The following is a 23,630-nucleotide window of genomic DNA, read 5'->3' on the forward strand; positions in this document are numbered from 1 at the left end:
TTTCGGGCAAAATCTTGCACCTGTGCCCTATAGTAGGGCAAAGCATAGTGCACAGGCGCGAGCCGCGATTTCTGTTTTGCAGGTGCAAGATTTCGCCCAGTAATATGGATGACGCAAGGCATAATCCATGTCAATTAAAGGTGGACGGTGAGCAGCAGCTGCCGAGGGGAGGGTGGAGAGGCCTGAAACCATGCCCATCAAACCAGACCGACCCGATTACAACTTAAAAAGGTTTTTGGGGGTACACAGAGAAAGTCAGAGGGGGGTTGTATGAGCATTTATGAAGTGCAGCACAGGTGCTGAATAAGGTCATAGTTATAGTTCATAAATGACAAAAAGGTGACTGATTCTCTTTAACAGTCTTGTAGTGACTCCTTTTCTTTGCTGTTCATGTAATGCATTAAAGCGATCTGTCCCCAGATTTTATGATACGCACATTGAATAATTACTTCATAAATGTACATCAATATGGCCATATAATCCTTTATAAATTTTAAAGGGGTTGTCCAGTCTGTGATTGAAGATTTCTGAATCTTTACAGCATGCGCACCACACGCCGTCAGGATTTTCCCGTGAAAGTGAATTGAGTGAGGCCTAACATGTCTCGTTAGAAGTATACAAATCACGTGCTAGTGGTTAAGCTACCGCCGCTCTCATCAGCAATCCCAGAGAATCCTGCGGAGGGCGGTGTGTACGCTATACGGTTTCAGAAGTCTGCAGTCACATACTGTGTCTGCAGACTTTTCAGAAGACCAGGCAACCCCTTTAAACTTGATGTAAGCCCACCTATCTTTGATAGCTCCTTAGTGTCCCTCCTCCCTGCTGCTACCGAATTCTCACACTGCTCAGTACAAGCTGCGTTGAGACTGAATACACTTGGGACTCGAGATCTTTTACTATTTTGCTTGACTTAAAATGTTAATGGAGCGAGCATTCACAATGTCAAAAATACCAAGTTACTTTGAAAAAATGGACACTTTAAGAAAAAAAAAACAAATTGAGATAATCTGAGATTTGATCTCATCAATGCAGGCTATTGCTCTGTGGAAAGTTACCTGGATGCACTGCATAAACGCAGTATGAACAGGGCCTAAGACTAGTGCAAGATTTGTTTATTTTATAGGAGTAATTCAGAATGAATACAAGAAAAAAATAAGGAAAGGTTTCAAAATATTTACATAAAACTGGAAAATTCCTTTTACAGGGTTAATTTCAACATCTAAAGTCATAAGGTATCCATGGGATAGGTGACGACTTGCAGTTTGTTGGCCCCCACCAATCCCGGAAACCTAACTCTGAAAAATCACATTGGAACAGTGCTAGCCGCACATGTACCACACCACTCCATTTCTTTTCAGGGTCTGCCAGAGCGAAGCGAGCCCTGCACTCATCTTTGACTGGCAGCCATAGAGAGAATAAAAGGAGTGGTGGCACGCATGGGTGGCCACTGGCCTTGGCTCGAGCGTTCAAAACCTTATTCTCTTGATTGGTGACGTTCCCAATGGTCAGCTCCCCCCCCCCCCCCAACAATTCACAAGTTATCACCTATTCTGTGGATAGGAGTGAAGTAAACATGTTGGGAATAATCCTTTATATACAAGTCCTCTTTAAGTACATTTGAAAGAGCTGAAATTAGTGCCAGCCAGGTTGTTTCACTTATTTCAGGAAATAAGTGTTGTACATTTTTTTTTTTTTTAAAGCTGCCTTCACTCAATCACATAATTCCAAATATTCTGCTCAGCATGATGTCAGACACATTTAAAGGGAATGTGGCAGCAGAAAATGACCTTTTGTTTAATCTGGGTTTTTACAGTAAATGTTGTTTTAAAAATCTATATTTGACCATGCATTAAACTGGCTCTCCTGAGAAGAGCAGAAAACCTATAAAAAATACTAGGAGTGTAACAGCCAAAATAAAATTAGATGCAATAAATGAAGAATACAGTGGGGTACAATCATACACAATGGTGAAGCATGAATGCGGTTTATGTCAACGCGTTTCAAGGTTTTCATTATGGTTTGGTCCTGATGAGGTTTGAAAACCTTGAAATGCGTTGACATAAACCGCATTCATGCTTCACCTTTGTGTGTGATTGTATCTCGGGCAGCGCGGATTCTGAACCACGGTATTTCTCATTTATTGCATCGTATCTAGTGTTGAGCGAGTATGTTCTGTTCCGAGTATGCTTGGGCCGAGCTCCGAGTATTTACAGCTGCTCGGTGATATGGTTGAATCGCTCCCGTGTGCATGATTTGCAACTGTTTGACAGCTTTATTACATGTGAGGAATGTGTAAGAAATAGACATTGTAATAAAGCTGTCAAACAGTTGTAAATCATGTACATGGGAGCGATTCAACCATATCACCGAGCAGCTGTAAATACTCGGAGCTCGGCCCGAGCATACTTTGCGAAAGGATTAATAGAAGATACTCGCTCAACACTAATCGTACCCCATAAGTGGTCCTGCAGTAGCCCTTACATGCTGCTATAGGAGTTGTGACGTTCACAACCCTATCGGGTGAGCGTACCTATAATATTTTATACCACTTTACCAGTTAAGACTAGAGATGAGCGAATTATTCAATATTCAATTCAGATTATGATCGCCGAATTTGCGATATTCGCCTATATATTCGTCGAATGCTTGACAAACATTACAGAATTCCATAGGATTCAATACAGGGGATTAAAAAAATGCATACGCAACACCTTAAGGCTGCGTTCACACATTGCGTATTTTCGCGCGCTTTTTTGCGCGCACTTTTTCAAAATACGCTGTGTGCCTTGTGTCTGCCAGCAAAGTGAATGGGAAATTCACTTTGCCGTTCAGACACTGTGTGATTTTACGCAGCGCGAAAGCGCAGCTGCGTAAAGAATTGACATGTCAATTCTTTGCGCAGCTGCGTCCTGCCTTTTCTCACTATTGTGCCCATTATAAGCGCTGGAATTACGCAGCGGTGTTCACACACTGCTTAATTCCAGCGCTTTTTTACGGAGGCACAGGACAAACTATGGATACTCACCTATCCGATGGATCAGCTGTTAGCTAACCGGCCGGTCAGCTGATTTACAAGCCAGTCAGCTGATCGCTTCACGGCAGATGCTGGAAACCGCGAGACCGGACCGGACGCCTCTCCCATCCATCGGATAGGTGAGTATCCATAGTTTTTTTCTTTTAATAACTCAAGCAGTGTATGTACTGCAGCCAGAAGCTGTCTGTACATACACTGCTAGGGGGACACTCACACACACGACACATAGACACATAAACACAGACAATACACACAGGACACACAGACACATACATTACATTACATACAGACACATACATTACATTACATACAGGTGTCCATGCTCCTCACACTTCATTTCTCCTGCACCTCCGTAAAAAAACGCAGGAAAAAACGCAGTGTGTGAATGGAGGTGCTTTTTTTACCTGCGTAAAAAAACGCAGGTAAAAAAAGCCGGAAAATACGCGCGCGTAAAAAAACGCAGGGAAATACGCAATGTGTGAACACAGCCTAAAACTGTCCCAAAAGCTGCCAAAACACATCAAATTAGGGGTAGACACCTGGAAAGTGCCATCAATTGACCCAGAGTACAAGTACTATTACTATTACAGCGACATTTATTACGTGGTGCGTTACATATCAAACGGGATCACCGACTGGTACAAGAGGAGAGAGGACCCTGCCCGCCAGGGTGCACAAACAATCTACAAGGGATGGGTGAGGATACAGTAGGTCGGGGTACAGCAAGTTGTGCAGCAGTATCCTGGAGCGAGGGTTACCGCAGATTGTACGCTTGTCACAAGAAGTGGGTCTTCAGCTTCCTTTTCAAGGTTTCCACGGTAGGCGAGAGTCTGATGTGTTGGGGTACAGCGTTATCACAGTAGGGGAGATGCACGGGACAAATCTGTCGAGAGCCTAAATCACGTTAAGCTTCCAGGAGCTCACAACTGAGCAGATAAACCCCTGCACCGATTAATATGAAGGCGTAAGGTTTCTTTTTAATGACCGCAGGAGTAGGAGGAATCAGATGCTGTGGTCTTCTGGCTCCTCTCTGTCATGGTAAACCCGTGTCACTTTGCAAGCTTCAACACAATGTTCACAAGGTAGACAGCAGCGGTGGTCTGTCTCCTAGACAACGAGCTAACTCCTTTATGATGATAGAGGACAACATCGCAAGTAGTTTGTATGTTCTCCCCGTGTTTGCGGGTATTTCCTTCAGGTTCTCCGGTTACCTCCTCAGTAAAAAAAAAAAAAGCAGCCATACAGGAGTGTTCACAAATCAAAAAATTAGGGCCTGACACCACCATTTCTGTGGCCAACAGATTGGAGATGGTGGATTTCCACCTCTTAGCTTTGTCATGTGTGGGGGGGAAACAATTTTTTACGTGACCACAAATGCAGGAGGAGGGCTGGCTGCGGTGCTGAGAGAGGGCGGAGTACGGTGAAACGGACAAACTGCTGGACTGTGAGTGAGGTGCAGGGCACATGTCACAGTGGATTGAGAAACGTGTGGTGTGCTCGGTGAAACAAACACAGCATGCATGTCCGCTTCCGTTACAGCTGACGAGCTCTCACTCAGCCTGACCTCTGGAGCAGGTAGAGAAGCTGAGGTGCTGCAGTGGGAGACCTGCGTGCCAATACTTGGCATGGTAACAGAGGAGGAGGAAGAAGCAGCGGATGCGGTTGATGGGACAGCTGATGGTTGTTGAGGTCCACTGGTCTGCATTTTATCACAGTGAGATTGCCAGAGTAATGCATTTTGATTGCGCATGTGAAGGTTCATGCATGTATTACACTTTTTCCCTCTACTGAGTTTTTTATCGCAAAGTTTTCAGATAACGTGAGTTGGCTCATCCTTTGCGGTCTCAAAAAAGGCCCAGGTTAAGCAACCCTTGCTGCCCCTGCGAGCTGCAGACCAGCGACCGCTGCTGGTCACTGCCATGGTTGTGGCTAAGGATGTAGTGCTACTTGCATCACTCCATGTCTGCGCCATAAGATGCAACTTAACCTCCTCGTCTTCCTCCACAGATGAGCTACTCAGCTGCGTGCCTCTGGGTTCACACCAAGTTGGATGTGCAACCTCATAATCATCCAATGTGATATCCCATTCCTCGCCCTCAGTCACCCTCCTCTTCTTCTTGCCCTGACAGCACAGTCCAGTCGGGGGGGTCAGGAAGCTGCTCGGACCCAGCCGGGTGCGCTTATCCGTCAGGACACCACCAGCAGCGCTGAACACACATTCTGAGAGAACGCTGGCTGCTGGGCATGATAAAACCTCCAAGAAGTGACAGGCGAGCTCAGGCCATTCATCCATTTTTGAAGACCAAAATGTAAAAGGGTCAAAATCCTCACTGATGGTATTCGTATTGAGCTCTAGATAGTCCTCCGCAATCCTCTTCAGTCGTTCTCCACGTGTCAGACTTGAACTCTGTTGTGCTGGTGCACGAGCTGGTCTAAAAAATGTGTGAAAGAACTCACAGATATTGCTTCTGCCACTTTCTCTGCTGCTGCTGCTGCTAATGTTTTGGCGTTGATGAACTAACGTGCCGGAGATTGAAACACTACAGCTGTGATGCACACTGTGTGCCTCACTCCTATCTTGGGGAAAAGCTCTATAAGGCTATGTGCCCACGATGCGGAAATGCTCCGGATTTTTCCTGAGCGTTTCTGCATCTCCCTGGCAGAAAAAACGCATGTGGATTGTACATGCGTTTTTGCTGCCAGGGACAAGCAGATGTGAAGCATTCTTCACATGCATTTCTGCATGCGGGTTGTCAAGCGCTTTCCAAGCGATTTTAGCATCACTTGGAAAGTGCTTGTCAACTTGGTCACACTATATAAATCCATGTAAATAGTGTGACCGTGAAAGAATGGTAAAAAAAAAAATATTATACTTACCTTCTGATGGCCCCCGGTGCCCGACGTCAGCGGTCGCGTGACCCGTCACATGATTACATTACGTCATGGCAGGTCCATTTTAGACCATCGCGAGCTGCCGGCAAGCCAGGACGCATCACTAAGGAGACCGGGGGCCATCAGAAGGTAAGTATAATGTATATTTTTTATTCTTTTTTTTACAGGTACTATGGTACCCGGGTCCGGAGGAGAGTCTCCTCTTCTCCAAACACGGGTACCATCCGCACATTGAACCTCATGGTATCCGCATCTGCAGATGCAGTGAAGCGGATGTCATGCGGTCTAATGCAAGTCAATGGCGGCGAAAACGCCGCGATTCCGCAAAATAATTGGTAGTGCTGCAGATTTTACCGCAATGATAATCTGCAGCGAAAATTTCCGCAGCATGTGCACGGCACATGCGGATTATCATTGAGGAACATGGCAGACCTTCTACCAAGCATGTTTTAAGGGTTTCTGCCGTGGAATTGCCGCTGCGGAAACGTTTAAAAAACGCATAGTGGGCACACAGCCTTAAGGTTGCTTAAAAGCTTGTTTCAATACTTCAACGCTAGTGGGTCCCTTTCCAGGGCGGGAAGCATCTGGAAAAATTTACCCTTATAACACTTTGATCTAACAGAGTGGCAACCCAGTAGTTAGGATTCGAAATAATGCTGACTATACGGGGCTCATGTTGCAGAAAGTGCAGCAAGAAGGCACTCGTATGTCAGGCTCTTCCAGGTGGTCCAAAGCCAGAGTTTATTGTTGTCTGCGTAACACTGATTCATGTTTCCTTCGTCCCCTCCTGCCAACCACTTTCAACAGAGAGGGGGTGATTATCCTCTTCGTCTTCTGACTGTTGCTCGCCCATCACCTCTTCCTCCTCCATTTGTTCCTCGGCTCTTACACCTTCACTAACAGTATGTCTGGTATTGCCAAACCCCCTCGATCGCAGGAAGCCACCATCACTTGGCATCCGCATGTGTGACAACAGTCTGGAACTTTTAGACATTCTTAAACCTTCTGCATCCTCCTCCTCTTCTGGGACAACCACCTCCTGCCGCACGCTATTCAAAGTCTTCTCCAGCATGTAGATGACCGGAATAGTGATGCTGATGACTGCATTGTCAGCGCTAACTAGTTTAGTAGCCATTTCAAAACTGTGCAGAAGTGTGCAGAGGTCCATAATCTGTTCCCACTCCGTAAACATGATATGCCCCATGTCCGCACTGCGTTGGCTTAGGCTATACGACATGACATACTGTGTCAGGGCTCGTTGCTGCTGACACAGTCGCTGCAACATGTGCAGAGTGGAATTCCACCGCGTCGGTACATCGCATATCAACCTGTTAACTGGCATGGAGAAAGACCTCTGTATCGATGCAAGTCGAGACATGAGGGATGCGAATGGCGGAAGTGAGCACACAGCTTCCGTACTTTCTGAAGCAGCTCATCCAGGCCGGATAGTGGAGGAGAAATTGCTGTACCACCATGTTGAGGACGTGAGCCATGCAAGGCGCATGTGTAAGTTAGCCTCGGCGTAAGGCCACCAACAGGTTCGCACCGTTATCGCACACGGCCTTCCCTGGCTCCAGGTTTAGCAGAGACAGCCATTGCTGAAACTGAGCCTGGCGAGCTGTCCACAACTCTTCAGCTGTATAACCGTGATCTCCAAGGCATTTTAATTTGAAGACTGCCTGATTGCGTGAAGCCCTGGCTGCGCAGTACGGAGGTGGTGTGGATTCGCTCTGCACTGTTGGAACGCGTGTCTCGTTAAGGCAGAGGTTGATGGTGAAGGACGCAGAAGCAGTGGAGGAAGTGTGAAATACAGAGGTTTGTTCTGCAAGCCTTGGGGATTACAAGATTTGTGGAGCAGCCCCTTCCCCACCTGTCCCCACAGCCACCAGAGTCACCCAGTGCCCAGTCAGCGAGATGTAACACCGTTGGCCATGCTTACTTGTCCAGGTGTCTGTGGTGAAATGCACCCTGGCACACGTAGATTTAGACAAGGACCGGGTGATATTGTCTGAGACATGCTGGTGTAGCGCAGGCACAGCTTTCTTAGAGAAGTAATGGCGACTGGGCAACTGGTACTGGGGGACTGCGACGGCCATCAGCTTTCGGAAACAGTCTGTATCTACCAGGCGGAAAGGCAGCATTTCCATGGCCAACAGATTTTAGATAATGGAGTTCAACCTCTTAGCTTTGTCATGTGTAGGATGAAACAATCTTTTACTTGACCACAACTGCGGGACCGAGGGCTGGCTGCAGTGCCGAGAGAGAGCGGAGTATGGTGAAATGGACAAACTGCTGGGCTTTGAGTGAGGTGCAGGCCCAGATGTTATGGTGGATTGAGAAACGTGTGGTGTGCTCGGTGAAGCAAACACAACAGGCATGTCCGCTTCCGTTACAGCTGACGAGCTCTCGCTCACCCTGACTGGAGCTGGTAGAGAACCAGAAGTTTTGCGGTGGGAGACCTGTGTGCCAATACTTGGCGCGGTAACAGAGGAGGAGGAAGAAGCAGCGGATGCAGTTGATGGGGCAGCTGATGTTTGTTGAGGTCCACTGGTCTGCAGCGAGATTCCCAGCGTAACACATATTGTGTGCGCATGTGAAGGTTCATTTATGTAGTAAATTATTGCACTTTTTCCCTCTACTGAGTTTTTTTATCGCAAAGTTTTCAGATAACGTGAGTTAGCTCATCCTTTGCGGTCTCGAAAAAGGCCCAGGCTAGGCAACCCTTGCTGCCCCTGCGAGCTGCAGACCCGCGACTGTTGCTGGCCACAGTTGTGGCTAAGGATGCAGTGCTCTTCGTACTTGCATCACTCCGTGTCTGCGTCGTAGGGCGGAAAGTAACCACCTAGTTTTCTTCCTCCACCTCCTCAGATGACCTACTCGCTGTGTGACTCTGGGTTCAAACCAAGTAGGATCTTCAACCTCGTCATCATCCAATAGGTTATCCCATTACTCGCCCTCAGAGTGACCCTTCTACTCTTGTTGCCCTGACAGCACAGTACAGTCTGCATGAGCCTCAGGTATCTGAGTCTCATCAGGATCACCTCCCTCCCCAGTGGTTAACGTCTGGTTACGAGGGTCAGGCACCTGCTCGGATCCTACTCCGTCCTGCCCCAAATCCAACGTAAAAAAAATTTGGCCATCGGTGCAGAAGCTTTCCTCCTCTTCTTGACTCTGTGACTGGAGTACACTTCTGATGCCCATGGTATAGAATGGGTGAACAGTTCTACAGATTCGCCCATCTGTGGTTCGCTACAGTCAGTTGGGCGCTTGGACAGTTGTGACGGGGGGAAGCAAGGTTAATTGGGGTGCCACCTTTGTGGACTGTACTGTGTGTGTGATGTTGAGGTGGAGGAAGAAGAGGAGAGGCCACTTCAAGCCGCGTTTGCCATCCACTGGAGCACCTGCTCTTTCTGGCCCTTATCAACAAGGCTTATCGCTGTGCGGTTGCCAAAGAAAGGGAGTGGAGTAGCCCGTCCAGTAACAGAAGTTGTCAGTTGTGTTTGGATAGGACCTGTTTGTGTTGGTTCACTAGTGCTTTCACTAACATTACCACCTACCCCACTTATACCTTGAACACCAAGCCTATTCCCCATTCTACCGCGACCTCTCTCTTTCCCACTCATGTTGCTCAGATACTGTAGTAGGAGCACGCTATTAGCAAAACAAGAATAGATTTTTTTCCTCTACAACAGCTCTGCACACACCTGAATTTCAGCGGCACTCAATGACTAGGTAAGATATGGCTTGCTGTATAACGTTACTAACCGAACAAAGTATTTTTTTTTTTTTTTTTTTTTTAAACTGTGGATGACGCCTATATAACATAGGAGATATTCAGATCTAGGCTGCTGTATAACGTTAGCAACAGCAAAAAAAATATTTTTTTGACTCTGCTCAAGCTCTGAATACAGATGAATTTCACCGCCACTAAAAGCACTAGGTGGCTTATAGCAGAGTGTAACATGTCTGCAACACAAAAAAATCTTTGGTGGACTGTGGCTAGCAACAGCAAAAAAATATTTGTTTTACTGTCAGGGCTGTGGAGTCGTTAAGCCAAACCTCCGACTCCTCAATTTCCCAAACTCAGACTCCCCTCATACACGGCTCATGTTTAAGTGATAAATTAAGGCTGCGTGCACACGATGCGTTTTTCATGCATTTCCGCTGCGGAATTTCCGCAGCAAAAACGCATGGTAATCCGCACCCCATGGTCCCCAATGGCATTCCGCAATGTCAATGCACATGCTGCGGATTTTTCTGCAGCGCTCATAAATCCGCAGCATGTTCATTAATTTTGCGGAAGCGCCGCCATTGACTTGCATTGAGACGCATAGAATCCGTGTCTGTACATTTGTACAAGCGGCTTCTATGCGTTTCAATGTGCGGATGGTACCCAGTTCTGGAGGAGAGAAGACTCTCATCCAGACCTGGGTACCATTGTACCTGTAAAAAAAAGAATAAAATAAAAAATAAAGTTTATATTCACCTGTCCGGCGGCCCCTGCAGCGCTTCTCCTTCCAGGACCTGAGATGACGGCGCAGGCTGTCTCGCGAGATGCCGGCAAGCCAGGAAGGAACCAGGAAGGAGCGCGACAGCACACGCGGCAGCATCGGAGGTAAGTATAGCTTTATTTTTTTTATTTTTACGGTCACACTGTATAAATCCATGCCGTTTGCATGGATTTATACAGTGTGACCTAGTTGTCAAGCACTTTCCAAGTGATGCTATCGCCTGGAAAGTGCTTTTCAGTCCGCATGCGTTAACGCATGTGAATCCGCATGTATTCTGCAGGAAAAACGCATCCACAATCTGCATGCTTTTTTTCTGCCAGGGAGATGCAGAATTGCTGCAGAAATTTTCTTCATTTCTGCAACGTGGGCACATAGCCTTACTGTAGCACAGATTCATCTCCGCTAAAAGTCTAGACCCTTAGATCAGGAATAGGACATTTCATAACTTTCCCAAATTCTTATGAAAACATATTCCCCACAAACTGCATTGAACTACTGTACCGAATTTATTAAATATTTTAGGAGTCGGTCCACTTTATACCGACTCCACAGCCCTGTTTACTGTGCATAAAGCTGAAGTTCATCCTCCAAAAAAATGACAAACTGGGCTAACACAGCTAAAATAAATTTTTGTGCTCTGCTGATAGCTGAATTTCAACCCCACATAAACCAAAAGTGGTCTACAAGGGCTTGCTTTATCACATTAGCAAGTGCAAAAATAGATTGAAGGTCTGCATGGAGCACAGTACAAACGATGCACAGCACTGTTCTGAGCCATAGGCCCTGCTCTTTCTGTGAGAATCTCAGTAATTGCACAAAAACAAAAAAAATGGCTGCAAGGGTCGATTGAACAGGTACACAGCACAGGACTTATCTACACTATCTGAATTCAACAGAAGCGCCCATCTATCTATCTAGCTAATATCTCATTACACACGAGCTGGGTGCAGGAGCAGCGTCTAACACAAGTAACATGCATAAAATGGTGCTGAGGGAACATGGTCAGTTTTTATATGGAGCGTACATGTGTTTTCAGCAGTCAATTGCAGAAGCCCTTGTGTCTGGGACACTGTGGATGCTAGCTGCGCTTTTCTGGCTTAAAGTTACCGCCTACAGTAAGGGAAAAAAAAAATAGCGCCGCTGATCTGACCTGTTCTGAGCTTTCACCAGCCCCCCCCCCCCACTCATCTGCCACGTCTCTCCACTCATCATGCACTACGGTAGCAAAACTGTAAAAAACGCAGTAGTTGCCCCGCAATCAAGCAACTGCGTAAATTTGCCGAACATTACCGTTTTCCCGAAGTTTTCTCGCCTTTCCAATCACGAATCCGAATGTGCCACATTCGTGTCACACTTAACATTTGAGATCGGATTTCGAACATATTCGCTCATCACTAGACTCTATTTGCACTTTTTGTCTCCAGTTTTACCATTTGCTTCAAAATAAAATGAGAAAAATCTTTGACAATAATTCGAATAAAAAAAAACATGTAAAAGAAGTGCCTCAAACAGGCTAAAATCATACAGGAAGAAGTCCTTTACAAAAAGGTAATGACTACCCTAAAGCACAGAAAAGTAGGTGATTGTACATATCACAAACAGTATGGTAATAGATCTTCAATAAGAAGGAAAACCAAATGTACAGATCTGACTCCAGTATTTTCCAAGTCTCCTTTTACGTGTTTTTTATTTGAATTCTTGTCAATAAAGATTTTTCTAATTTTATTTTGGCTGTTACACTTATGGCATTTTTCTAGGTTTTCTGTATTTTTAAAATGTTTGATTAAAAAAAATTTCTATCACTATGTATATTGAAAAAAAAAAAGCCTCATTTTTTAAATGTCACACTACTAGCCCTTACACATTACTTTACAGCAGTCTCATCATCACAGACATGATTACAATGCATGGAAACATCTATATACAGTAGATAATACAGGCTGTACTGTTCACAATAAGTGATGTTACAACTCGTCTCCTCTTCCTTCCTGCCCGGATCAAAGCATTATCATTTAATATTGCAGTGTTGGTCAGAAAACAGTGTATTGCTGTTAATGTCCATGTGGGTGATGAAAAGACCAAAACAGAAAATATGGGACCAGTTCATCAGTTTGTGTGCGAAATCTGACTTGAAGTTTTGTGACATTTTTACTTTTTTAGACCAACACTGGCAAAATTTTGAATAGTAGGAGGAACGTAGCAGAAGGTGGTGTGAATGAGCCTCACAGTCCTCATAATTTATGGCACACTTGTGTCTTAAATTAAAACTGAAACATTCACAATTGGGGTACATTTTTGACCCTGATGCACAGCAGATGAAAGATGCATCAAAGTCGCACGTTTCCCAATGATCTTGGCGCATTACCCTCCATGCCAGTCTTACGAATCGGGCTCTTGAGTCTAATTAGGTCTAGTTACCAGTGTAAAAAATGCATATATATAGATATATGTGTGTGTATATAGATATACACACTAGTATATATCTATAATATATGTTAAAAAGAATTCTATATACGGTGAGGTACAAAATGAAATTAAACTAGAAATTTCTCTTTAAAAAAAAAAATAAAATAAATAAAAAATTATATTTTACATCGATTAGAAACCTGATTCTAACAATAGATCATTTTCTTATGAAACATTCCCTTTAAATGGGTTGTCCAAGCTTGGTACAAATGTCTCCAGGCTGCTGAATCGTGACAGTGTGCGATTCCTCACATTTGCTGGTGTAAGTGGGCAGTCACGTGGCCACATACGTGTAATTTTGTATACTTTGTCACTTGCTGACTAGATGTGTCCTGCATCTCTATATTCACTTATGTGGATAGAAGTGAAGTGAGTAGTCAGTGACCACTTGCGATAACGGGGAATCATGACCATGTGCACCGCACGCTGTTGCAATTCAGCAGTCAGTGACTGCAGACATTTGTCCCAAGCCTGAACAACCCATGTAACCACCAAACTGGGCTGTATAGTGAGAGCTCTTGTCACCTTGTGGATGTCCTGCGATACTTGCTGTATTCTAGCAATGCCGGTGTAGCACTGGTGCGTAAGTTGACCTTTGTGGCTTGTATGATTCACCTGGGAGCCTTGATATGGATAAGCCTACCTCCATCTAGATGTTGCCTTCTGCATAGAGTGAGACTTGGGATGATGCTGATGATGTAGTCGGGTCGGGGTAATGACGCACATTTTCTATCAGGTAAGTTTTGCATCAGGGTGAATGGATCCAGCGCTGTATGCAGCATCATTTGCATGTTCTTGTCCTAACACTTGTGCTGCTAATTAACGGTTAGTGAGGGCAGATCCTTTCCTGAGCTCGCAAAACCCCAATCTCCCAGTCCCGAACTCTCTGAAGTATGCCGTGCTGTGTTCCTGTGATAGTATAGGTAAAACGTCATTTTGCCAGAAATAATCTATTTTGCTTTTATTCCAGGTTCAGCTGGTCCCGTACATCCACTGGTTGACCCACTGGCAGCTGGACCTCACTTGGCACGCTTCCCATACCCTCCTGGTACCATCCCCAATCCTTTGTTGGCACAACCTCCTCATGAACATGAAATGCTCCGGCATCCTGTTTTTGGTCAGTATTTCCCTACAGTAACGCATGGTTAATGGTTTCATGTAATTTTCAGTTAATCGCTATACATGGACAGAAAAAATGTAGGGAAAACAGCAAAGTTTAAGGGGTTGTTCAGACATACTTTCCCGGAGAGATGGTAGTGCATGGCAAACATACTCATTCGGTGAGCATCTTGTGTGATAATTCTTGTGCATTGCTAACATCCAGCATGCGCTAGTTTCTCTACACCCAATGTCAGATTGTGGCAAAAGCATATGCCGGGACTGATTTCTTTAAAAAAAAATCTGTCATCATGAAAAACTGTTGTGGACCATAAAACGTGCCAAGATGGCTACGGCAGTACTGTGATTGGCAGGCAATCCCCACATGTTTAGTGGTTGAAAAACAGCCATGAAACTTGCAGGGTGGGGAGCCAGGGATACTCTATCAAGTACTGAGCAGTGCCAACCGCTCATCAATAGTGCCGACCCATCACTGTACTCCAAGAGTATGTTCTGATATCAATGCAGCTAAAGGCAGGGAAACAGACTGGGGAACAGTTTGGAAGCCACTTATATGTAATTATATTACAGGAATGAAGACAAATCCCCTAATAAATTAATTTGCAAAGTTTCGTAACTTTCCATGCTATACATGATTATAAAAAGAAAAATAGTTTAGTCACTCTGAGTTTACTACTGAACAATATTGTAGAATAATATCTTTAGTTCACTTTGGCTCAGATTCGCGAAAAGTGGTGTCATTTCAGTCATTATGCGATTATAAATGTACCCCTTTTCAACTCCACACCAGTAAAGAGGTATTGGGTTTGTTTTTTTTTACTTTTGTGACCTTTTTTTTAAGTAGCATTTTATAAATGTGTATAACGCCTGTCGAACTACTAAAGATTCAGCACCACTTTTACAAACTGAGATGCATAATACAAATGGCAATATATGTTACCATATAGGCCGCACAGCGGATTAGGCTGTATATTGGAGTAAAATGTGCAATTACACTGATCACTATGGCCCTTTTTTTTTTTTTTTTTTGTATAAATTTATTTTATTGAATCCTCTACACTGAAAGAAACATTGAGTGTTAAACATTTAGAGAAATGAGTTTACTGTACATCAAACTTATGCTTAGGCTATTTAAATCGCATGGGTTGAGTCTGGTCTTAATGTATAATGTTTTTCTGCAGGCGCCCATTACCCTCGTGATCTGCCAGTGGGTATTCCACCTCAAATGTCTGCTGCTCACCAGCTCCAAGCTATGCACGCTCAGTCTGCTGAGCTGCAGAGGTTGGCAATGGAACAACAGTGGTTACATGGTCATCCCCACATGCACGGTGGACATTTACCCAGCCAGGAAGATTATTACAGGTACGTCTCTCCTCCTCCAGCTCCTCTGTGCCAGTAGTTACCAAAGGCAGTTAATTTTTAATTGATGTGATTTATTATTTACACACCATCTAAGAGCATGTTTCTACTATATAATAGCATGGTTGTGAATTCACAGTTTCACCTTGTAAAATCCATAATTCTCTTTCCTTCCAGTCGTCTGAAGAAAGAAGGGGACAAACAGTTGTAACGAAGAGAGATGACTCTGGACCTCTCCCTCCCTCCCAGCTCCCCAAGGAGAGTCGGGCTCCACATGACTGGTCACCAGAGGCTGCGAGATTCCTCCTGTATTTAAGACTCATCATATACTATCCTTTCATCTGTAAAGAAGACTCCTCAAAACCAGACTGGCAGCCCCTTGCATGATGCATACTTTCCCCAGCCTCGGGAGGGAGCAGGTTTGGAGGGAGAGGCAGGGGACACCACTGGACTTTTGGCAGCAGTACCACCACCTCATGCTCCTGGAGGTGCTACCCCTATCCATACACTCACTGTGTGCAAATGAAGCCAGAGACTGTGTACACAACAATAATAAGTAACATATTCCGCCAGCACTCGCCCGGGTCTCCTGTGCGTGTGACTATTTTATTCTTTATTTTACTACATCATCAGCAGGAGAACCCTCCGCATTGTACAGAGGTTCCCCAGTCTGACTATACTCTGTAAATACGTTACAAGCAAGGACTGGGGAAGAAAGTGTCCAACCATCCCTTCTGTTCCTGTCCCTGCATTGCAGTTACTACCTGTGAATTTCCTTTAACCTCTTCACTGCCTCTTGGATCTGTGATACTAGGCCTATGGCAGCAAAGTGGTCAGGAGCCTGAGATGAAACCATCAGATACTCCAAGCCTTACCAAGGACGAATTGGTAGAGCAGAAATCACAACCCCCCATCATCCATTTCCTTAGCATAAACCACCTACTGGTTTCTAGCTTCGGCTGAATCCGCTTTACATGAGCCTGATTCGTCTACGTTCTGATGTCCATTATAAAGGAATAATCTAGTTTTCCTCTGTGTTCACCTCAACCACTCCAGCTTTTGGGTGATTGCTGGAGCGTGTATGTGAGTGGGGAGTTCCTTAAAAAAAATGTTTTTGTTTTCTAAGTTTGTGTCATGTCTCACTTGTAGATAGGGACTACAGCGTTTTAAGTTGTAGAGGCAAAATCGCACACAGGCTTGTGCGTATCTTCACTTTATAGCATTAAAGTTTCTGCAGGGTTAGAACTTTTATTATTTAATTTATAAGGAAAGCCTCCTATATTTTAGTGTTTCGGGTCCTGCTATACTTAATGCCAAGGGTTTTATTTGTACAGATTCTATTTAACCTGGGCTTTTTTTTTTTTTTTATTTGATGTCGTTTTGTCTTTTTGTTTGTACGTTATTATCTACTTGTTACTCTCCACTCCCCCAGTGGCAGGCCTAGGACTCTAGACATGCAGATGATATGAAGGCACACTTAGTAACTGCTTATCCACCGTGTGGTGTTTCAGAGGGGACACACTAAGCTATGTATCTCATGCACAATGTATACCGTTTGTGCAGTTATAGTCGCCCAGCAAATCCTTTACCCAAACAAGGGCACCACCCCCTGCTTACTGACTGTTATTGTTTTTGGCGATCAGCATCTCAGGGCTGCGCCGCATCACAAAACCTAAAAAGGTTACAGTTAAGCACTCCTTTATCTGCTTACAGAATCATCATGGTGGCTAACATCTAGACATGGGTCATTATTTCATTCCATCCTAGACGGTCCTGATACTAACGCACAAGAGGTTTCCATCCTGTTCTACTGCGCCACCTAGAGTTCCTGTGGAAAGTTTTATGGTAGTGTAGTTCACGCAGTATCTGGGCATACTCGGCCATTACTTTAATTATATCACCACTTCCATTCTTCATCAGTATGTAACACTACAATGCAGAGTTTATCTGCAGATTTATTAGCCGCTGTTCCACGGGTGTTGGGGTGCTTAACTACTTGGCCCTTGCGGGCTGTTTTGTGTACAGCCTGTTCGGCGTTGAGGAGCCCTGCAGTAAGTTGATGTGCACTAGGCCTCCCCAGCACTGAAGGGCTACAACTTTTACTGCCATAAGGCCAGGTGACGCACAGTTTCGCCATGGCGGCAAGAAGAAAAAAAGAGTTAACTCAAACTGTTGTCTTTCATTTATTTTTGTTACTTTTACCACTCCATTTTGTTTCCTTCTTTCCTATTTTTGTAATTTCCGGACGTACCTCGTTCAGTGTGTAAAACTGTAAAGCTACTTGTTTCATGGCGCCATTTAGCAGAATGTAAATCAAGACTGCTCCATTTCTATATATATCTTGAAGATTTTAATGTATATAGGAGTAGTTTGCCATGGGGGTAGAAACCCAGAAATTCGTGACTTCTGTGTTTTCTCCATTTTGAGTATTTTGTAATTTTTTTGGAAATATTTGTGGACATAAACAATAAAGCAAGCTACACCACAGGCGATGGGCTGTCTAGTTTGTGTCTTCCCTCTATTAACCTACCAGGATATGTTTAGGCTCCCGTGATTATCAGGAACATACAGGTTTGTACTAGCTCTGTAACATACTATCGATATTATTCACATTCACACAAGTATCCTGGTATTATGACCCCTAGTAAGACTTTTCAACAGTAAAATTGGCCATGTTGCCATAGTAACCATATAAGAGCGCAGTATTAACAAATGTGAATGGGAACGTCCATGGGTTGAAAGCAGTACGGACAGATTTTCAGTTTTGATGAAAGAGGAACTTGGGCAGGTGCTAATTATATGCACCCTACTACAGTGCTCCACTGCCATGTAATATGCACCCTGCTACAGTACTCCGCTCCCCTGCTACATGCACCCTGCTACAGTACTCCGCTCCCCTGCCACATGCACCCTCCTACTGTACTGCGCTCCCCTGCCACGTCATATGCACCCAGCTACAGTCCTCTGCTCCCCTGCCACATGCACCCTCCTACAGTACTCCGCTCCCCTGCCACATGCACCCTGCTACAGTCCTCTGCTCTCCTGCCATGTCATATGCACCCTGCCATGTCATATACACCCTGCTAAAGTACTCCGCTCCCCTGCTACATGCACCCTGCTACAGTCCTCTGCTACCCTGCCATGTAATATGCACCCTGCTACAGTACTCTGCTACCCTGCCACATGCACCCTGCTACAGTACTCCTCTCCACTGCCACATGCACCCTGCTACAGTCCTCTGCTCCCCTGCCACATGCACCCTCCTACAGTACTCCTCTCCACTGCCATGTCATATGCACCCTGCCATGTCATATGCACCCTGCTACAGTCCTCTGCTACCCTGCCACATGCACCCTGCTACAGTCCTCTGCTCCCCTGCCACATGCACCCTGCTACAGTCCTCTGCTCCCCTGCCACAGTCCTCTGCTCCCCTGCCACATGCACCCTGCTACAGTACTCCGCTCTCCTGCCATGTCATATGCACCCTGCTACAGTACTCCTCTCCACTGCCATGTCACATGCACCCTGCTACAGTCCTTTGCTACCCTGCCATATGCACCCTGCTACAGTCCTCTGCTCCCCTGCCACATGCACCCTCCTACAGTACTCCACTCCCCTGCCACATGCACCCTGCTACAGTACTCCTCTCCACTGCCATGTCATATGCACCCTGCCATGTCATATGCATCCTGCTACAGTCCTCTGCTACCCTGCCACATGCACCCTGCTACAGTACTCCACTCCCCTGCCACATGCACCCTGCTACAGTCCTCCACTCCACTGCCATATCATATGCACCCTGCTACAGTCCTCTGCTATCCTGCCATGTCATATGCACCCTGCTACAGTCCTCTGCTCCCCTGCCACATGCACCCTCCTACAGTACTCCGCTCCCCTGCCACGTCATATGCACCCAGCTACAGTCCTCTGCTCCCCTGCCACATGCACCCTCCTACAGTACTCCGCTCCCCTGCCATTTCATATGCACCCTGCTACAGTCCTCTGCTCCCCTGCCACATGCGCCCTCCTACTGTACTGCGCTCCCCTGCCACGTCATATGCACCCTGCTACAGTCCTCTGCTCCCCTGCCACATGCGCCCTCCTACAGTACTCTGCTCCCCTGCCATGTCATATGCACCCTGCTACAGTCCTCTGCTCCCCTGCCACATGCACCCTGCTACAGTACTCTGCTCCCCTGCCATGTCATATGCACCCTGCCATGTCATATGCACCCTGCTACAGTCCTCTGCTCCCCTGCCACATGCACCCTCCTACAGTACTCTGCTCCCCTGCCATGTCATATGCACCCTGCTACAGTCCTCTGCTACCCTGCCATGTCATATGCACCCTGCTACAGTCCTCTGCTCCCCTGCCACATGCACCCTCCTACAGTACTCCTCTCCACTGCCATGTCATATGCACCCTGCCATGTCATATGCACCCTGCCATGTCATATGCACCCTGCTACAGTCCTCTGCTACCCTGCCACATGCACCCTGCTACAGTACTCTGCTCCCCTGCACCCTGCTACAGTACTCTGCTCCCCTGCCACCTGCACCCTGCTACAGTACTCCACTCCACTGCCATGTCATATGCACCCTGCCATATCATATGCACCCTGCTACAGTCCTCTGCTACCCTGCCACATGCACCCTCCTACAGTACTCCGCTCCCCTGCCACATGCACCCTGCTACAGTCCTCTGCTCCCCTGCCACATGCACCCTCCTACAGTACTCCGCTCCCCTGCCATTTCATATGCACCCTGCTACAGTCCTCTGCTACCCTGCCACATGCACCCTGCTACAGTACTCCATTCCCCTGCCACATACACCCTGCTACAGTCCTCCACTCCACTGCCATATCATATGCACCCTGCTACAGTCCTCCGCTCCCCTGCCACATGCACCCTCCTACAGTACTCCTCTCCACTGCCATGTCATATGCACCCTGCCATGTCATATGCACCCTGCTACAGTACTCCGCTCCCCTGCCATTTCATATGCACCCTGCTACAGTCCTCTGCTCCCCTGCCACCTGCACCCTGCTACAGTACTGCACTCCACTGTCATATCATATGCACCCTGCTACAGTCCTCTGCTACCCTGCCATGCCATATGCACCCTGCTACAGTCCTCTGCTACCCTGCCACATACACCCTGCTACAGTACTCCACTCCCCTGCCACATACACCCTGCTACAGTCCTCCACTCCACTGCCATATCATATGCACCCTGCTACAGTCCTCTGCTCCCCTGCCACATGCACCCTCCTACAGTACTCCTCTCCACTGCCATGTCATATGCACCCTGCCATGTCATATGTACCCTGCTACAGTCCTCTGCTACCCTGCCACATGCACCCTGCTACAGTACTCTGCTCACCTGCACCCTGCTACAGTACTCCACTGCCATATCATATGCACCCTGCTACAGTCCTCTGCTACCCTGCCATGTCATATGCACCCTGCTACAGTCCTCTGCTCCCCTGCCACATGCACCCTCCTACAGTACTCCGCTCCCCTGCCATTTCATATGCACCCTGCTACAGTCCTCTGCTACCCTGCCACATGCACCCTGCTACAGTACTCCATTCCCCTGCCACATACACCCTGCTACAGTCCTCCGCTCCCCTGCCACATGCACCCTGCTACAGTACTCTGCTCTCCTGCCATGTCATATGCACCCTGCTACAGTCCTCTGCTACCCTGCCATGTCATATGCACCCTGCTACAGTCCTCTGCTCCTCTGCCACATGCACCCTGCTACAGTACTCCACTCCACTGCCATATCATATGCAACCTGCTACAGTCCTCTGCTCCCCTGCCATGTCATATGCACCCTGCTACAGTACTCCACTCCACTGCCATGTCATATGCACCCTGCTACAGTCCTTTGCTCCCCTGCCACATGCACCCTCCTACAGTACTCCTCTCCACTGCCATGTCATATGCACCCTGCCATGTCATATGCACCCTGCTACAGTCCTTTGCTCCCCTGCCACATGCACCCTCCTACAGTACTCCACTCCACTGCCACGTCATATGCACCCTGCTACGGTCCTCCACTCCACTGCCACGTCATATGCACCCTGCTACAGTCCTCTGCTCCCCTGCCACATGCACCCCTGCTACGGTAATCCTCTCCACTGCCATGTCACATGCACCCTGCTACAGTCCTCTGCTACCCTGCCATGCCATATGCACCCTGCTACAGTCCTCTGCTCCCCTGCCACATGCACCCTCTTACAGTACTCCGCTCCCCTGCCATTTCATATGCACCCTGCTACAGTCCTCTGCTACCCTGCCACATGCACCCTGCTACAGTACTCCACTCCCCTGCCACATACACCCTGCTACAGTCCTCCACTCCACTGCCATATCATATGCACCCTGCTACAGTCCTCCGCTCCCCTGCCATGTCATATGCACCCTGCTACAGTCCTTTGCTCCCCTGCCACATGCACCCTCCTACAGTACTCCTCTCCACTGCCATGTCATATGCACCCTGCCATGTCATATGCACCCTGCTACAGTCCTCTGCTCCCCTGCCATATGCACCCTGCTACAGTCCTCTGCTCCCCTGCCACATGCACCCTGCTACAGTACTCCGCTCTCCTGCCATGTCATATGCACCCTGCTACAGTACTCCTCTCCACTGCCATGTCACATGCACCCTGCTACAGTCCTCTGCTACCCTGCCATGTCATAAGCACCCTGCTACAGTCCTCTGCTCCCCTGCCACATGCACCCTCCTACAGTACTCCTCTCCACTGCCATGTCATATGCACCCTGCTACATGCACCCTGCTACAGTACTCCGCTCCCCTTCCACATGCACCCTGCTACAGTCCTCTGCTCCCCTGCCACATGCGCCCTCCTACTGTACTGCGCTCCCCTGCCATGTCATATGCACCCTGCTACAGTCCTCTGCTACCCTGCCATGTCATAAGCACCCTGCTACAGTCCTCTGCTCCCCTGCCACATGCACCCTCCTACATTACTCCGCTCCCCTGCCATGTCACATGCATCCTGCCATGTCATATGCACCCTGCTACAGTCCTCTGCTACCCTGCCATGTCATATGCACCCTGCTACAGTCCTCTGCTCCCCTGCCACATGCACCCTGCTACAGTACTCCGCTCCCCTGCCATGTCACATGCATCCTGCCATGTCATATGCACCCTGCTACAGTCCTCTGCTACCCTGCCATGTCATATGCACCCTGCTACAGTCCTCTGCTACCCTCCCCTGCCACATGCACCCTCCTACAGTACTCCGTTCCCCTGCCACGTCATATGCACCATGCTACAGTCCTCCGCTCCCCTTCCACATGCACCCTGCTACAGTCCTCTGCTACCCTGCCACATGCACCCTCCTACAGTACTCCGCTCCCCTTCCACATGCACCCTGCTACAGTCCTCTGCTCCCCTGCCACATGCACCCTGCTACAGTCCTCTGCTCCCCTGCCACATTCACCCTGCTACAGTCCTCTGCTCCCCTGCCACATGCACCTTGCTACAGTTCTTCGCTCCCCTGCCATGTCATATACGGCTATAGGAAGTTTTGCCCCCAGCAGTTCGCCCCCAGGTACATTTCGTCCCTGCACGTTTTGTACTGGGGGCGATATGTGCGGGGGTGAGATGTGCGGGGGCAAAACATCCTGGGGACGAAATGTGCTGGGGCGAAATGTACCCGGGGGCGAACTGCTGCGGGCGAAACATCCATTTCCCGTCATATACACCCTGCTACAGTACTCAGCTCCCCTGCCATGTATGTTTTCATAAATACTCTGAATTGTGACGGCAGGAGAGCGGACAAGTCGATTTAGGTGTTAACCTCATCTTACTTATCTGACGCATGGATTTTCCACCAACAAAATCACAGCATGGAACAGTACTAGCAATATAGAGGAGCTTTAATAGAGCTCATCTACATATTTCAGATATTCTCCACACTTAACTTTTGTTCGTGTGAAAACCCCTTTTAATTTTATTTACTAGATATTGGAATAATTTCCACAATTGGATGTGGTTAAACATATAGTCCTGTGCTGAGATAATCTTATAAATGTGCCCCTACTGTGTATGACCGTGCAGGAACATGGTCTGATCATACCACAGCCCCTGGGCAGGGGCGGACGCAGAAGAGTATACAGACAGTGGAACAGCAGGGGATCACAACCGATTCTGTGAGGTCAAATGTTTAACCGCTTCCTGACCGCCCCCTTTACACTGTGTGCAGAATTATTAGG

The 23,630-nt window shown here is 47.2% G+C and overlaps 1 protein-coding gene across 6 annotated transcripts in view; it reads left to right on the forward strand.

The window, feature by feature from the left end:
- RERE (arginine-glutamic acid dipeptide repeats) overlaps window positions 1–17,871 on the forward strand; it is a 281,545-nt gene extending 263,674 nt beyond the window's left edge. For all 6 annotated transcript variants that reach the window (XM_073656935.1, XM_073656936.1, XM_073656934.1 and 3 more), the window contains 3 exons: window positions 13,874–14,020; window positions 15,204–15,384; window positions 15,559–17,871. In XM_073656935.1, the coding sequence (XP_073513036.1) occupies window positions 13,874–14,020; window positions 15,204–15,384; window positions 15,559–15,592 (362 nt within the window). In that variant the 3' untranslated portion in view covers window positions 15,593–17,871. The remainder of the gene's footprint in view (window positions 1–13,873; window positions 14,021–15,203; window positions 15,385–15,558) is intronic.
- The last annotated feature ends 5,759 nt before the right edge of the window (window positions 17,872–23,630 follow it).

The sequence above is a fragment of the Phyllobates terribilis genome, unplaced genomic scaffold (genome assembly GCF_046119375.1).
Source record: "Phyllobates terribilis strain yellow unplaced genomic scaffold, ASM4611937v1 Scaffold_12__6_contigs__length_324123572, whole genome shotgun sequence".
NCBI classification, from domain to species: domain Eukaryota; kingdom Metazoa; phylum Chordata; class Amphibia; order Anura; family Dendrobatidae; genus Phyllobates; species Phyllobates terribilis.